Source organism: Rhinolophus sinicus, chromosome 2 (assembly GCF_057876585.1).
Source record: "Rhinolophus sinicus isolate RSI-liver-muscle chromosome 2, RSI-T2T, whole genome shotgun sequence".
NCBI lineage: Eukaryota > Metazoa > Chordata > Mammalia > Chiroptera > Rhinolophidae > Rhinolophus > Rhinolophus sinicus.
Window position 1 is genome coordinate 137535441 of NC_142502.1, and position 17112 is coordinate 137552552.

Here is a 17112-nt window from a genome sequence, read left to right on the forward strand (position 1 = left end):
ACACCCCCGCCGCCCCTCCCCCTCAGCTGCTGCTACACACACAGTGGGAGATTAAAGGATCACCCGAGGAGACCCTTTATTTTTATCCAATCCAGTCAAACACTTCACCCCCACCACACACACACACACACACACACACACACACACACACAAGGTACCTTGACAGCAGCTCCTTGTCCCCACGGCACAGCTCCTTCACCAGCCTTTATTTCCACCTGCAAAAGAAGCCAGAAAGACTGATGAGCCAGGCTGACAGCAGGAGAGAAGCAAAGTCCTTCTGCTGCGCCCCTAACACCGCTGCAGGGGACGCGGGAGGGTGGGAGGGATGGGGCCTCGGAAAGAAAGGACAGCAAGGACCATCTTCCTGACTCCAGCTGCCGCCCAGACGCTCAGTGAAGGAGCTCATTCGCCTTCCAGTGTGTTTTTATTTTCATTTCTCCTTTTTCCACCCGCCCGAGATCTAGGAGGCCATTGACCCTCCTCCTGCGTCCGGGCTGGCCTGTCCTTCCCCGCCCTGCCCGCTCTACCTCGGCCGGCCTCCTCTGGTGCATGGGCCGGCGGGCCTCCCATTATCCCCGCCGGAGCGCACGGAGGGAGGCACTGCAGAGGAGGCGGCGGCCAGCTGCCGGCTTGGCTCCCCTCCCCGCCGCCGGCGAGGCTGGTGTGGAGGGGGCGGTACGCTCACCAGCCAATCCCCGCGGCTGGCCGGGCGGGGGCAGGGCCGCCGGGGAGCTGGACCTGCCCAGCCGGGAGGCGGGGGCACCGCGGAGGGTGCCTCGGAGCCGCGCTGGTGCCCAGGCCCGCGGCCGCTCCCTGGCAGGCCGAGGATCCCGGGGCACCCCGCCTCCTCCTCCGAGGTGACCCTGAGGTAATACCAGAGGCATCCACTGCATCTCCAGGGTCAGATGACAGACCACGCCTGGGGACGAGCAGACATTGGTGGGATTCCCCCTCCCACTACTGTCTAACCCCAGCACACCGGGCCACTGACTGCCTCACCCAGTGCCAGGCTGTGATAAAAGCAGGAGGTGCAATAGCCCCTGCAATCTTCGAACGAGAAAAAAAAAAAAGAAAAAAAAACCTTGGCAGTGCCAACCTTTACCCCATTTTGCAGATGAGGAAACAAGGCAAGACAAGTAACTTACCCAAGGTGACACAGCTGGGACTCCAAGTCTGCCTGGCTCTAAAGATCAGGCTCTAAACCCTGTGCAGTACTGCTCCCCCCTCCCTCAACCCCCCTCCCCCGCCCCCTTCAGCGCCCACCTCAGAAAATAGACTTCTTCTTGAAGCCCACACGGCCTGTGGCTCAAAGCCTCACCAAGCCAGTCTGGCCCTCCCTATGCATACAAACACCCACACCTCACCCTAGGCTCACTCATCCCCCTGCCTGAACATACCCCACCCCATCTAGACAGCCTCCCCCACCCCCACCCCCACCCCACTCCAAGATGCCTTCTCTGAAGGGCCACAAAGGCAGCCCCCCCCAGGCCTCAGGGCTTGCCACGCCCGGGGGAAAAAAAGCTGAGGAAGGGAGCTGGGCCCAGACCCCAAGAGCCCTGGCCTGCCGTTCCCAAACTCTAAGCCTTTGAAAGCTGCAATGCCCAGGAGGCTGAGGGCAGGAGAAGAACAGAATGGGGTGAGGAAGGCCCTGCACTCCACTCCTGTATTTAATTCCTGGCATCGGTGGGCACGTCCTGCTCCACCCCATCCCCTTTCTGTAGCTGAATACCCAGAGCCTCCACCTCCCAGGAAGGGGACCGCTACAGACTCAAGTCCTCACATACCTGGTTCCTCTCCTGGATCCAGCACTACCTAGCTGCAGGGCCCTGGTGGTGACACCTTACCTCTCTTAGCCTCACTCCACTCATCTGTAGAATGGAACTACACAGAGCAGCAACCTCACACACAGATGTGAGGATTCTGTGGAAAAATGCAGCACATCCCTACACACTACACTGTAGGTGCTCCTGGCCACCGTCACCCTCAGTTTCCGGGAATGCTCATTTGTGCTACTTCTCTTCTCACAGATGAAGAAGCTGAGACCAGAGAGAAGTGACTCAGGGCTCGTCAGGATGTGTGACAGCCCTGTTTCGGTGATGTGCTCCGCTACCTGCCACACCTCAGATGCCCAATTGCTGCCGGGCCCCAAGGGGGTACTCAGATGGATGAGATGACTTAGTAGAGACAGCAAAGCTTGCCTCTGGCGGGGAGACTCCAGGAGGCACGGAGGCCCACACCTTCGTCACCCCTGGGGACAAAGAGCAACACTGCTGGGCTCCTCCCCAGGGCAGGTGACAGGCAGGGCAAGGAGCAGTGTCCTGAGCCATGGCTCAAGACAGGAAACTGGGCTTCTGCACCTCTTAGCTCTCACCTTGGCCAGACCAAGAGAAGTCTCTACTTCATCCTGGTTCCTAAAACCCGGGCCCCACCCACCCACACCACACACAGTCTGCTGCCTGGACAGTAACAATTCATACTGTTGCCGCTGAGGCTGCCACCGTTTATCAAGCCCCTGCTCTGTACCAGGCTCCGTGCCAGCCAACCACAACGTAGAAGCATCGCATTTAAATTACTCCACACACAACCTTGCCTCTTACGGAGAAAGGGACTTAGAGACAGATGTTGATTACTTGTCCACCCAACACACAACTGGTGAGTGGTGGGCTAGAATTCCAATCTAGGCCTTTCTCCCCCCAGTTCTCTAACCAACCCCCCCTGTCAACCTCAGCGAAATGCAAAGAGGGATGGGGTCACCTGACCCCACCCACTTCCCTTTAAGCTATGGGTCTGAGAATAGTATCATTTTCATGCCTCGGAGACTTCTGGATGCTGATCATTGCCGGGACCCCCTCCCCTCCCCCACCTGGTGACAAGCAAAATGCTGGATCCAGTGTTTGGTTACCTCCCTCTGCCGCTTTCCAGCTCATGGAGTTCCTCTGAGCATCACCTCCTTCTCCCAGGGCCTCTTCCAGAGCACCCGTCACTACCAAGTGCAGTTATTTATTTACAAGGAGATCTTCCCCACGTGGGCAGGGGCCCTGTCATCCCTACTTTACTAGCCTCTGCACAGAGCTGGAATGTGCTGAGCTGAGTTTCTACACACGCAGGGGGTTGGGTGCTGAGATACGGAGGCCACTCTCCTCGTCGGCCTTCTCTCTGAAGTCTCCAAGGATCGAAGGGTCACCTGCTCCCCTGGGAGGGCAGGACCTGCCACAGCTGAACTGGAGCTGAGTCCCAGCCTTGCTCAGCCCAGCCCATGTGCTCACCAGCCTGCAGAAGCCACTCTGACTTCCTGCTTCACCCACCCCCACAGTGCTAACTCCGTCCTACTGCAACCACAGTTCCTGGCCCAGCCCATGCAGATAACCTAGAGGAACCTGTGGTCCCTGAGGCCATCCCCCTGTTCCCATCTCTGCCCCACCCTGGCCTCCTGCCCTTTTCTGAGGCAGCTGGAATGCCAGGGCTCCACGGAGTCACAAAGATGGGTGCTGGGGCCACTCTGCCTTCAGCAGACACTCTCCACACCCCACACCCAGCTCCGCTCCGTCTAATCCCTATCTGCCCCTCTTTCTACCTTTGGGATTTCACAGTGACCAACCAGAGGTCCTTGGGACCCCACATGGGGGTTAAGAGTCCCTACGCACCTTCCGTCATGACCCCCAGTCCCCACTACACTCCCAACAGAGTGGAGTGGGGCCACGGCCCTCCCTACAAGGGAGAAGTGAATGGATTCATTCATTCTCAGAACATACAAAATACCCCAACACCGAGAACCTCAGAAACACAGATATCCACAGGCCAGAACCCACACAGATATAAAAAGACTAAGGGATGGGGACACCTCTACATATAGACCAAGCACCAACCCCAGGTCAGGCCCCATACTGGGAGTAAAATGCCCATGTCTTAGTTAACCCCCAAAACACACCAGTGAAACAATAATCATTCACGCCCATTCTACAGATGGTGAAATTAGGATACAGAGAGGCTAAGCACCTTGCCCAAGGTCACACAGCTAGAAAATGACTGAGCAGGGTTCTTGCTAACCCCTCACTTGCAGCTATACAGCCACTGCTGTTCTGTGTAGCAATCTGATTTTCACACCGACCTACCTCTTCTCCAGTTGGCAGGAGGTAGACAGACTTCTCCTCCCTGGCCATGGCTGTGTCCTGCATGAGGTCACTTCCCACAAAGCTTTACTTCAAAGCTCAGTTCAAGCCCACTTCCTCCAGGAAGCCTTCTCGTGTTACCACGGTCTTCTGCCAGCCAACAGCACTTGTAATATTTCTCACTTGACACTCGGTACTTGCTATTTGTCTTTCTGGGTGTCCTGCCTCTCTAACCAGAATGGCTGGAGTCGTGCCTTTCCAAAGCCCCTGTGGGGTTTTGCCCAATATTCCACACACTGAAGGCACTTGGACTCGGCTGTGGGGGAAGCCTGTGACCTCCTTCCCTTCCTTCTCCATCGCACAAAGGATCCTGCCAAAGAAACCCAACACCCCCTCCACCTTCAGAGCCTATGTTTGAAGTCCCCGGTGTCCACGCATCAATTTCCACCCAAGTAATTGCAGCCCATCACACACATCATCCCCTACATTTGAAACTCTTTGCTGTTGTCATGGGAACTGCCTTTGCCTTCATTCACTGATCAGGCCTCACAATTAGCTTTGGCAGTAGAAGTCTGTGTCAACAGCAATCTCAGGGAGGGGGGAGAGAAGGTGGGGGTAGGAGGAGCAGCAGCAACAGAAGAAAAGGTACTCCTCCTCGAGATACAGCAGAAGCAGACCGATCCCAGGCACCCAGCAATGTCCGTGGGAAAACAGTCAGAGCCGGCCAGTAGCTCTGCCTGCACATTTCGGTACCAACAAACAGCATGCTCCCGGGCCCACCCTGCTGACAGGTAGCAGAGGCGGCTCTACCCACATCCCACACCCCGCACGCCCTCCAGGATGCGTGTGAGGTCTTATAGTCTATGGAGCGAATCAGGGTCTCCCCGTCCCACATCCAACAGCCTGGGTCCACCAAGTGTTCCAGGACCCACGCAAGTAACACGGGACCTTAAGAGGTTGTGGAAAAGGTGGGACACGGGAACACTGAGTGGTTTAGAAACCTGGGGGCAGCCTCGCGGAAGACTTCCAAGAGGAATTCACACAGAGTCTTACCTTCCCCCTGGTGGATCCAGGACTAGCGGCATGTGGCCCCCTGCAGCCTGTGTGTGTCCTTCCACACCCCTGCCACCAGCCAGAGCACTTGAGTAGCATCTCTACCCGCCTCTGGCGCAGAGGAGATGCCTTCTTCCTTCCGAAAGAACGCTCCTCATCCTTCACATATCGCTATGCTGAAATTCTCAAAACGTGTCCCTTCCCTTTCCCGCTGGGCTCTCTGGGCCCAAAGGTGACTAATGCAGGTCTCTGCCCTCAAGGCATCCCTCCCTTGTAGTCCTCGCAGACTGCACTGTAATTATTTGTTTCCATGCTCGTCTCCTTCCACAGACTGTGAGCTCATTAGGACAGAGTACACACTGCCTTGTCTTTGCCCACAGCTCAGGCGCCGCGCCGCCTGCACAGAGCTAGTCCCGCCTCACACACAGCAGTCCCGGCGAGAGGTGCTGAATGAGGCTGGGAAGGCAGCACACTGCGGGTCTACAAGCCAACGCGGATGACGTCCTGCCTCCGGAAACTGAAGCAACACCAGAGAGAGAAGCTACCCTCCCCCGGCCCAGGGGACACTGTAGGTGGTGGGGCCGAGGAAACGCTCCAGGAAGGTGTGTGTCTCTCCTCCTCGTCCTCGCACCAGCTCCTCTCCTCCCACTGGCTCCAGAAGGGACCCAGCCCTCACAGTGAGATCGGCCCTTTCTCTCTCTCTGGGGTCATGCCCGGCACAGCGAGGGAACTGGGACACCCAGAGCTTACCCTTAGAAGGCAGAGCAATTAATAAAAAGTAAGACAGAGAAAAAAAAAAATGAAACGAGAGTTACCCAATGTGCTTCTCCCAAGAATGGCTTAGAAGTGGAACAAAACTTTAGTCCAGGACCTTGTTACTTGTTTTGGACCCAGCATGTCCATACCCCTTCCTGAGGCTTCCTGGCCGTAATTAGAAGGGTGGGACGCTATGGGGCACGTGCAGGCTGGCAAATGCCTCCAAATGACTCTACCCAATGCAACTCCCCTTCCACTTGGAGAATCGAGAATTGCTGTTTTGCCAGTGGTGGGAGGTGCGTTATTCTGTCCACAAACTCTCTGGCTGGGTGTGGGAAAGTGGGACACGAGGGAGCTGGAACTTGTACAGGTCAGAGCCAGCAGGGCAGGAATAGAGCTTGTGCGACCTGGAGCAAGCGAGCGAGCAACCGTCAGACCTGCGGTCACCTGAAGGCCAGCCAATCACCCCACACTGAGCTGAGGCTTTCTTTTTTCCCTCCCTCAGTGACTAATAAAAACTTAGGTTATCGGATTTCTTATGCAAATGAGGAGACCAGGCCACAGAGGGGTGTGTCCACTCCAGGTGTTCCCACAGCTTCAGCCCTGCAGACTCTCAGGCAGGGGCCACAGCAACCCTCAAGGACTCTCCCCAACACAGCCAGCCAGCCGGCATCAGGGCGCAAGAAAGAGGAAGCAGGTCCTTCCTGAGCATCCAGTCCTCAGTCCACAAGGGAGCGATGGGCAGGCGAGTGGGGAATTAGTGATGACTCCTAAGATCCCTATCGTGGTCTTCCCACTCACCCAGTCGTCTCGCTGCCTTCTAGGACAGGCCCGCAGCACAGAGGCGACAATGGACTTGGACAGCCACACTTCATTCCTCTTGTTCTTCTTTCCCCATAGCAGACAGTGAAAACATGGCCATGCCCACAAAGAGAAGCAACGAGCCCAGGAAAGCACTGTCCCTTCCAGAGCCCTCACCACTTACCTTCCGGTGAAGACAGGGGTCCTAACCCAAAATATCCTTCTGAGCGCAGCTAACCCAGACAGCCATTTCCCCAACCCAGAAAGAGGTCTGGGCAAGGCTTCAGAGACCATGCAGGGCAGCTCCACGTCCCAGAGAACTTGCCACGATGATGGAAATGTTCTACGCCTTCACTGTCCAGTACAAAAGCTGCTGGCCACACGCAGCTACTGAGCACTTGAAAGACACTTGCGTGGCTGAGTTACTGAATTTAATCTTATTTAACTTTAATTAATTTAAATGTAAGTAGCCACATGTGGCTAATAGATACTGGACAGGTAAAGCATGCTTCTTAAATTTGGGGAGGTCATGAATATTCATGAGAATCTCCTGAAAACCATGGACGCTCTCCCCTGATAAAAGATAACCCTACACATTCACACAACATTCGGCTGAAGTTTTCATAAAGTTCACAGATTCTATTCCAAACTAGGTCTGACATTAGGTCTATGTATAACATTGTCTCGAACATAACAAAAACTTTACAGCCTAAGGGAGGTGTTTTTTGAATCTGTAAAAATAGATTTGATATTATACTTTACTTCATCTTAGCAAGAGATGCCAAATGTGGACGCCCCCACCCTACACAGGATGTCCCCTTAAGATCCCTGCCAGTCAGTCAGCACCCACCCTCTACCCTGACACACACACACACAGGAAACACACCACCTCTTAGCGCTGGCTCTTACGTCTTGGAACAGCTGCAAATGTTACCGTTCTTTTGCTCACACGGGTTCAGTCTACCTGCTTATAACTCCCACCCGCTAACAAATGTTCTGCATGCTACTCTCCATGACAAGAGTGACTCCCCCTCCCATACAAGATGTGCCTTAGCTGCATTTCCCTACCCAGTTCCAAGCTGAACAAGCCTGTTTCCTTCAATTGTCCCTCACGTGACCACTCTGACAGATCTCCTCAATACAGGCGTATCAACATCCCTTTTAGAGTTTCAGCTCTTCCTACCCACGAGGAAGGCAGGGTTCCTTACTTGTGCATTTATTTCTTCTATTTTTTTAAAGAAGTACCAGACTTTGGATTTACCCTGATTAAATTCCATCAAGTTTGGGTGGAGCCCATGATTCCAGACGGCCCCAATCTCCTTAACCCCTTGTTCTATCATTCAACTAAATACCTGCACCACCAGCACCCCACCCATCCACAGATGGGTGGAGGTAGATCCTCCCTACCTACATCTTATGAAGAGGGCACACATGCCTTCACCTGCATAAGCCTCTGGGCCCTTCCATGAGAACCAAGGTTCTATGGATGCACCCTTCCTCTTCACGCCCGTCCGCTGCTGCTGCCCTCTCAGAGGGCTACAACATCCCGAGTCGGGGCTGAGCAGCAAACGCCTGACAGCCCTTTCCTGACTAGTCGCAGCACACACAGCGGTTCCTAAAGGCTCTTATTGATAACTCACTAGACTAGCAGAAAATGGACTCGAGAAGAACAAGTATAAACCTGGAATAAATCTCAAGAGGTTCTTGTCTCCCCAGCCTATAGTACGGTAAAGATATGGATTGGGTCACCTTCCTTACCCTTGTTGGCAACTGCAGTTCTTTTCCCTGTCGATCAAGACTTCCTTCTGTCCTGTTCTCCATGCCCCTCTGCCTCTGCCCAGTCCCCAGCTCTTCACACGTACAACTCACCTGGGAGTCTGGTTAAAGCGCAGATTCTGACTCACTAGGTCTGATGTAGGGCCTGAGAGTCTGCATTTCTAATAAGCTCTCAGGTGATGCCAACTCTGCTGGCCCCCTGATTAAGAAGGTGGGGGTCTGGGTGTGAACCATTCAGGTGCCCCAAGGCTCAGGTGAGCCATTTGCAGTAGAGGAGTGCAGGCAGGTGCCCATCACCTCATCTCTCAGCAGCATCAGAAGACTTCCCCTCAACCTACATGTTACATACATTTGGGGAGCCCCGGCCCAGCTGGGTCCACCAGGACCAATTAAACCAGAACCCCTGGGGGTGGGACCCCTGATCCACATAGTTGACAAAAAGATTGCACAGCACAGTTTTACCAATGTCCTCTCTTCAGGATGACTTTAAATAAAAAACTGGCCCTCTATTCTATCCAAGGAGATATCATCATTTATGTGCAGAAATCCAGATCTGTTCATCTGACTGGGCTGCTTTGTAAAGAACCGCAGGAACCCCCAAACCTCACCACTTGATTTTCTCAAGCCTCACAACCACCTTTTAAACAATCTGCTCTAGAACTGTCAAAAATTGATGTCAAGCTTACGCATTTATAATTTCCAAAATCTCTTTGAAAAATTGGACTTTTTGACTGTCTCTGATCTTCTGGCCCCTTTCAACCATCACAGTTTGTAAAGATGTCCTTCCACGAGCATATGTGAAGGTGGTCAGTAGGGAGCGAATGACTGACTCAGGTAGGGCAGCTGGCTGGCTCTTCTTCCCTAATCACGCACGCGGTGGTCCCTCCCCATTTATACCTCCCAACAAGACAGGGACCCAATGGCTGCTCTCTCTGTGTCATTAGCTAAGCTCCCAGAAGTTGTAAGCCTACCCCTTCCTTTTCAGTCTTGCTGGAAGTATATAAAAGGCTTTTATTGTCTTGGGTATTTTCCACCAGCCTCAGCACATTCTGGCTACTGGACTTCTGACGCTCCTCTTAAGGGGTCAGACCACTCTTGACTCTGCCTTTAGCATCACGCACCCCCTTTCCACGGAAGGAGGGTGGTCTTTTACCATCTGTACTCACTAGACAGCAGCCATACAGCCACACAGATGGTTCAGTTCTTCCCCGCTCCCTCCACCTTCCTCCTTAGGGCACCACTAAGGACTGTTCTGTCAGCGTTTCCTTTTTAAAGAGCAATCCTATCCCTCCAGCTAACTTCCCTTTTAGTCTGTGGCCATGGGGTTAAAAACTGTTTGCACTTGAAAAACAACTGTCTAAAGTCTATGGTGACCAGCTCTCCTTGCCCAACCTTCTCTCTGGCCTCACAAATGGCTGAGATGCGTCCCTTTCTCTAAAGAGCTCATCACTTCTACTTCATTCATCAATTCTTTCTTTGTTGGTGGGAACCGATCCAGCCTGAAAGGATCCCTCCTCACAGCCTCAGTCTTCAAGAAGATAGACCTACCGGAAGGCGAGGCGAGAATCCATCAGGTGTTCTGATATTGTTGCGATAGCTCCCATTCCAAGGTATCTTGTCTCAAAACCGGCATGGAGAGCTATTTCAGCCACTAAATCCACTTGGCTAAGGGTTATACAGTGTCTCACACCGTATGTATTCTCACTTCTTTTTATTTTCACTAACATTCTCAGCCATGCTTCTACCCTTATGTATACATTTTCCTATACAGTGTTTGGTTTTTTTCCAAAAAGGGTTTTTTCTCCTACCCTCCCTACTAGGTGTTTGCTTCCGTCACCCACGAACAACATTTCGGTCAGGCCCAGGGACACAGCAGCTCCTTGCTCCTGGTGTCCACCTCCTCCCCCAGCAGAGAGAGGCTGGAAACACCTCCCTCCCTCCGCCTTGCCCCACAATTCTTCTATGAGCAACTTAGAGGATGTCTTGAGACAGACATGCAACTTGAACTGCATCTTTACTATGACAACCGAGAGACTCACTAACGCACAACTGTTTACGCGTAAAGATGAATTCTTTTCTAGATGTCCGAGGAATGTTCTGTCACCATGCAGATTACCTGTGTGCCAGATTTACATATACTTTAGCTCAATTAATTCTCCCAACAAGCCCGCAAACAAAGGGTCACCCCATGTGACAAATGAGAAACCCAATTCTCAGGAGACTGAGCAGCACAGGGCTTACTTCGGGTTCCTAGGTCACTGAGACTTCACACCCACCAAATCGGACTTTTCTAATCAGCCATGTTGTGCTACAAGCCACCACTCAGGTAAAAAGAATGTGGAGGTCGAACAGCCCCAGGCATCAGCCCAGGATCTAAATCCTTCACTGGAACTAAGAAGGAAGACCACAGGACAGGAATGAACCCCTTCAGGTGTGTTACTGCACTTGAGGACCCACAGAAGTAGTCACCTGCCTCTGGTAGGAGGGCCCGCCCTGGAGCTGTCTCTAGTCTTAAAATGCTAAACGTCTCATCTGAGTAGAGGGGCTCTGCAGCACCACCACCGCCCTCGGCCCACTGAGAAAAGAGTGAGGAGCAGGGGAGGAGGATGGGAAACCCAAGATAACATTCACCCGCTTACAGGATGATACAAAGCAGCTGTCAGCAGCAGACAGCTTCAAGGAAGCCCCAAAGGAAGCTGGGGGAGGTGGAGACAGGATGGAAGTAGGGAAAGGGTGCCCAGAAGAGGAAATACCAGGGAGCAGGGATGCAAGAAGATGGTCTGATTCCCAAGAGATGCCTGGGATGCTCTCTCTTGTACCAGCTGAATAGTCAGGACCAAATTCTAAAGTTCTGTTCCTGACCCCAAACCAAAGAAAACTCAGATGTCAGGGATGTCTCTTCCTTTCCCAATGTCCCCAATCCTGGAACATGTTCCCTCTGCTACATGGCTGCTCAGATCTAATGGTTAAGGTCCCAGCAGTCCGCTCAGGGTCTGGTAAATGGTGGGCTGGTTTTGGGGCTCCTTCATTCAGGCAGAGTCTCTAGGCATGCCAGCTCTGCCAGGGCTGCTTCCATTAAATGCAGTGTAGTCTGGGTGGTGGTTCCCACACTTTCAGCCTTCACAGACCAATAAAAAAACATTGTGAAGATGCACTAATTACCATTTTGTATTTTGCCAAGCAAAGAGTTCTTTAAAAAAATCGATCAACTTTCTATCAACACCTTCATTTCATAAAAGAAAGCACATTTTAAACATCAAGTAGAAAGAACCTATTATTAAAACAAAGTACTCCTCTTAAAGTCAAAGAAAGTTAGCTTTAAGAAAAAGCTCACTCCATTGTCCCCTTTCCATTGTTTCTCCAGAAACTGGGAGACTCTGCCATGGGCCAGCACTGGTCTACACCCCGCCAGCATGTGGCCCTTCTGTCCTGGGATACCGCAGGCCACCAGCCGCACGTTGCCTGACACTGGGGGCCTGGAGGGGCAGCCGGCCACATCACGGTCCTGACGGATGCAGACATCTCTCAGCAGGGTTATCCCCAAGCCTCAGCCAAGCCAGATCCCCGGTGTCTTCCCCATGACCAGCCGGCAGCCCAGGCCAGCAGCTCATACACCAGGATGCCAGGCCCCAGGCCCCACTCCAGCCTTTCTCATTGATGCCTCATCGCTGCCGAAAGAAGAGCTTCAAGACAGTTCACAAGGGCCACCGGTTCCAGGAACATCCAGCCTAGAAGGCTCAGACCCCACCCCTCAGGTCTGATTAGGGGAGGAACGGAGGGAGACAACAGGGCGGAGAAGGGGGTGAACACTGGAAGGAAGCAAAGGAACCCAGCTTTACAAAGTAGACTGACAGGTTCCCTTCACCCCGAAACACCAGATCATCACATACCCAGGAGTGAAACTCACCCCTGACCCACCCCCTTTCAGAAATAATCCACAGGGCACTGGGTCAGCAGGATGCCAACTCCCCTGAACGCCAGCAACTGAACAGGGCTGGACACTGTCTCCTGAGTTGGGATGGGAGCTGCAGATGCGATCCAGATGTCTGCTTTAACTAGAGACTAGGAAAACAGGACACCGAGTCTGAGGTCCCCGGACTGTGATATGCTGCTTCCATTGAGAGTGCACGAGAAGGTGAGAAGGGGCAGAAACATCCCAGCAACACCCACTTCCCCACCCCCAACACTTGAATCACTCTTCCCAGCCGTGGGACCACAACCCCACCAAGTCTGCGCACAGCTCTGCACTCAGCGGTCAGGAAAATCCTGAGCACCAGCGGCTCCCCATCAAAGCCACAGGTGCCTTAGCTCTCAGAAGCACAGCGCTCACAGCCCAGCTGGAAAGGGCTTCAAAGGCCATCAAGCACAACCCCTTCACTTCCCCAGGGAGAAGATAGGCCCCGAGAGTGGGCCCGAGGTGTCTGAGCCCCTGGACAAATCAGTGGCAGAGCCGGGAGCCCCTCGGACAGCGCAGGCCTCAGTCCCTGTCCAGCGCCAGTTCCGCTGCCTGGAGCAACCTCGGCCGTTACTCCGCGCCTCCCAAGCTGCTCAACTTCACTGGTCCCTACTTCTGCCAACTCTCTGCTGTCGCAGCTGCCGCCAACCTCGTGGAAGGGAAAGATGGCCAATGCAGGGTCCCTGCCTCTCCACTTCCCTCCTTTGATCTCATCCCAATTCTTCCTTCCCTCCGTCTACCCCGCTACTCCTCCCTGGGGTTGACAGTGTTTTAAAAGATCGTCATTCATTCAATCAATTAGTATCTGAGTGCTTATGACACACCAAGGAACTGAGCCAGGTCCTGAAACACAGAGATAAACAATCTTTGACCTCAAGAAGTACGAAGTAGGGGAACCCAAATCCTGGGTTTCTCATTAAATTCCCAAACAGTTTCAACTGCCTCTCCTGCCATCTTTCTGAGGAAAATGATGGAACCCAAAAAAGGTTTATGGAAAGAAATATCCCACTCCTTCAGGGCAACATAAAATCACCTGTCACTCCAAATTTTTCTTTCCAAACCCATTAGCCTCCATCCCCTACTTGACACCATCATTCCCCGTATCACCCAAGCATTGGTGTGACCTTGAAATACATCTGAGGCTTCGAGCAGGACAAGAAACTTTTAGAGATAAAGCTGTGATATCACTGTCCAGTGACAAACGCAGACATCAGAGATGAGGGTGCTAACTCAGAGCCCTCTGCGACCCAGTTACTTTCTTATAAATTGACAGCTTGGCACAGGAGCCCACACCAGCTTCCAACGACCGTTAACACTTGAAGTTGGACCAAGAGAACCAGGATGGGCTTAACTGTCTCTAGGAAAAAGCCCTGCAAGTACAGCACCCTCAAGGACGGGACAGGGCAGCCAAGCACAGGCCAGCTTACCTCCTTGAGAAGCCCCACTTTTTTCTTCAGCACCTCACATTTGCGCAGTTTGCAGATTTGGTGTGTGCGGCGATTGGTGCAGCTGGTGCAAGCCCCACAGTTTTCCAGCCGACGGCAGGGCTCACAAGTACCACACCGTTTCCGTTTCTTTCGCCCATCTCCACCCCCTCGGAGTTGAGGTTCACTCGCAGCCATTGGGAGCCCAGGCCCCTGGAAGCCCCCTATCATCACCTGGCCCTGAGGAAAGTCATAAAGACCTGGCAGGTCCGGCTGGACTGCCAGGGGCACCTGAAACTGGCTCATGATGCTGCCAGAAGTGGGGGCATAGGTGCCAGGGAGGAGCCACAGTCCAGCTTCCTGCCTGCCTACAAAGGCGACCAACAGGTCGTTCTCTCCTAAAACAGTCAAAAGTCTACAAGGTGAAGGCAAGTAGCTCCAGTCTCCCAGATGGGCGCCTCTTCTCAACCCCTCTTCACCTCCTCTGCAGCAGTCTGATAGGGCTCAGTTGGGGACCACTCTCCCACTTGCTGGGACCCAGGGTCTGAGGGAGGACATCCGCAGCAGTCCCCAGAGAAGGGATCATCTTGGCTGGGTGGACTCTTCACCCTCACCCACCCTGGACCCAGGCATGAGGTGAACAGGTGGGTGTGGTGGGGGCAGGGCGGGGTGAGGAGTTTCTCCTCCTGATATTTTTCCTCCTGGGTCAGGATGATGGAGAAGGCAGCGCTGCCTGAAAGAGAGACAAGAAAGGGGAAGCGGATCACTGGGGCTCAGGGATAACTTTCACGTGTTACCTCTTCCTGCTTCTGGGAAAAGAGAAAATAGGGGAAGAGAAGGGGCTTGCTCAATAAGTTCTGCCCAGAACCCCTGGCAGGGTGCACCAGTGCCCACTCCCTGTCAGAAAGAGGAGGCCGAGGGCCTAATGGGGTGCTAAGAGAGCCTGGACGAATTTAGGGGGTGGTCAAGGTGATTTCCAAGAAAGTTGTCTTCTACCCCACCCCTCACGAGCCTGGGAGAGTTTCACTCAAATTCCCACACACACCCCTCACTGGAGGTCGCTGGGGCCTCCCCAAGGGAGCAGAGCTTTCAAAATAAAGTTTGCTGAGAGCTGCACTCGGCGGGGCTGCCCGGGCGCCCCCAGCACGGAAGCGGCCTGGAGGGGGGGCGCGCCCGAGGTAGAGCGTGCTGGCTGCACCGCCACGACCCCCGCCCGCTAGCCAGACCCGGGAGGGCTGGCCGCTCCGCCAAGGGTACGCGGGGAGGGGGGCGCGCTGCAGCTCGGGCCGGGCCGCGCGCGCGCCGCCGCTCGGGCTCCTTTGTTCTGGGGCCTCGGCCGCTCGGCTCCGGCGGCTCTGCAGCCCCCGCCCCGCCCCGCCGCCCCCGCCCGGCTCCGCTACACTGTGACCCATAGCACCCCCGCCCCATCCCCCGCAACAAGGTAGCGGCCCCCACGCCGGCCCCCGGGCCGTCCCCTCCCCCCCGGGCCGGGCCCCCCATGCCTTCCCGCCGCCCCTCCCCCACCCCGGAGCCGGAAAGGCACCGACTGCACCGACCTGCCCGCCGCCTCCGGGGCGGCGCGCACAAAGGGGCAAAGTTTCCCGGCCCGCGCCGCTGCCACCACCGTCGCGGCCGCCGCCGCCGCCGCCTGGGGCGCCCGCCTCCTGGAGCGCCTGGCCCTGCTGAGCTCGGCGCGCGGAGCCCCCCGCCCAGGCCGAGGAGGGGACGGCTCAGGAGGAAGGAAGAGGCAGCGGCGGCCGCGGCGGCAGCAGCAGCAGCAATGAAGGCGTTCGCGGGACTCCCCGCCCCCCGCGCGCCACGGCACGTGCTCGCCCGGGGACTCCCCCGCCCGGGAGGGCGCGCACGTGCGGCCCGGCCGAGCCCCGCCGGCCCCGCCGCCGCCCCCTGCGCCGGGCCTGGGGCTGCACGAGGGGGGAGTTCCCAGGGAGAGGGGGTGTACGGAGCCGGCGGCCCACAAGCGGGTGGGGGCAGGGCCCGGTCCGACCACCGCGCCTTTGCACCTGCAGAACCTCCCCACCCCCGCGGTCGGCCCTCCCTGGACCCGGCCTCCCCCGTCGGGCTGGCCGCCCCCACCCTCCCGCGCTTCTGCAGCTCCAGCGGGCAAGGCGGGCCGCACGGGGTGGGGCACGCGGACCTCCCAGCCTAGGCCCTCGCCGAGCTGGCCCCGATGTCCCCACTTCCTGCCACTCCCTGCGGGCCGGAGCGGTCTGGGACGGCCCCGGCGCCCTCGGGAACCCTGAGCTGCGGACCTGACTGACCCTCCCACCCTTTTCCCGGCTGCCACTCGCTCATTCCAAGGCAGCACAATGGGGGACATCGCGCGTTTGCGTACCGAGTCAGCCTGGCCGGCAAGGAGGGGGTGCCTGGGGACAGAGGCCGTTGGCCGGCTGCAGGGCACCCTCGTGGGGGTCACGGGCGAGCGCCCTGCCCTAGCGGACCCCAGGGCCCTGCCATCGCGAGCCTCCCCCGCGCGGCGCTGGGCTCTTTCGCGTCGAAAACAAAGACTAATCCGATACCCCCGCCCTGCCTCCCAGAGGAGGGGGAACGGGCGCGTCGCGGAGGGTAACCTAGGAGGACAGCGTTCAGGAGGGGCTCGGACAGCTTCGGAGGATGTCATGGCGCAACCAAGCCCTGTAACCAGACGCAGACACTTTGAAAAGTCACCCCGGGCTATTTTCCAGGCAGGGGGCAAGGGGCAAGGCATAAGAATATTTCCAAGTTGCCAAACTGCCCGTTCTCTCTGTTGTTTTTTCCCCTCACCTGTTGTGCAGGCCAAGTTGAAATTCCAGGTTAGATTAATTCAACTCCACCCATCTGGCCTGACTGCCAGGCTGGTGCCCGCAGCTGCCTTCCACCTACCTGGGTTGCTGGGGAGAAGGGTGGGTCTCTAATACACACACACACACACACACACACACACACACACACACACACACGCACGCGCGGGCAAGTCCTGGCAGAAACATCCACGGGCCGACTGGCCTGACCAGTTTGGGTGGTGCTCACAGAGCCAGGTACCTGGCAGGCATCCCCGCCAGGCTGAAGCTAACAAGTCAGCCAGAACTGGAAAATGAGCATTCAGCCGGCTATTTAGAAAGAAAGAAGAAAAAAGTAACTGATCTCCAGTAGCGCTGTCCAGAAAGCCCTAGGCGGTAGGAGAAGCCCCGGTTCTGTCTGGAACTTCCCTCCTCGCAGGCCTGATTTTGACAGCCTGCTC

The 17112-nt window shown here is 55.6% G+C and overlaps 1 protein-coding gene across 5 annotated transcripts in view; it reads right to left on the reverse strand.

Moving 5' to 3' along the window:
* TET3 (tet methylcytosine dioxygenase 3) overlaps window positions 1-16764 on the reverse strand; it is a 111549-nt gene extending 94785 nt beyond the window's left edge. Inside the window, exons 1-3 of one of the 5 annotated variants that reach the window (XM_088796087.1) lie at window positions 16656-16764; window positions 13878-14607; window positions 159-215 (exon numbers count right to left, since the gene is read on the reverse strand). In XM_088796087.1, coding sequence (XP_088652213.1) covers window positions 159-215; window positions 13878-14180 — 360 coding nt within the window. In that variant the 5' untranslated portion in view covers window positions 14181-14607; window positions 16656-16764. The other 4 variants (XM_088796088.1, XM_088796086.1, XM_088796089.1 and 1 more) reach the window with 4 other exon arrangements.
* Between the last annotated feature and the right edge of the window lie 348 nt (window positions 16765-17112).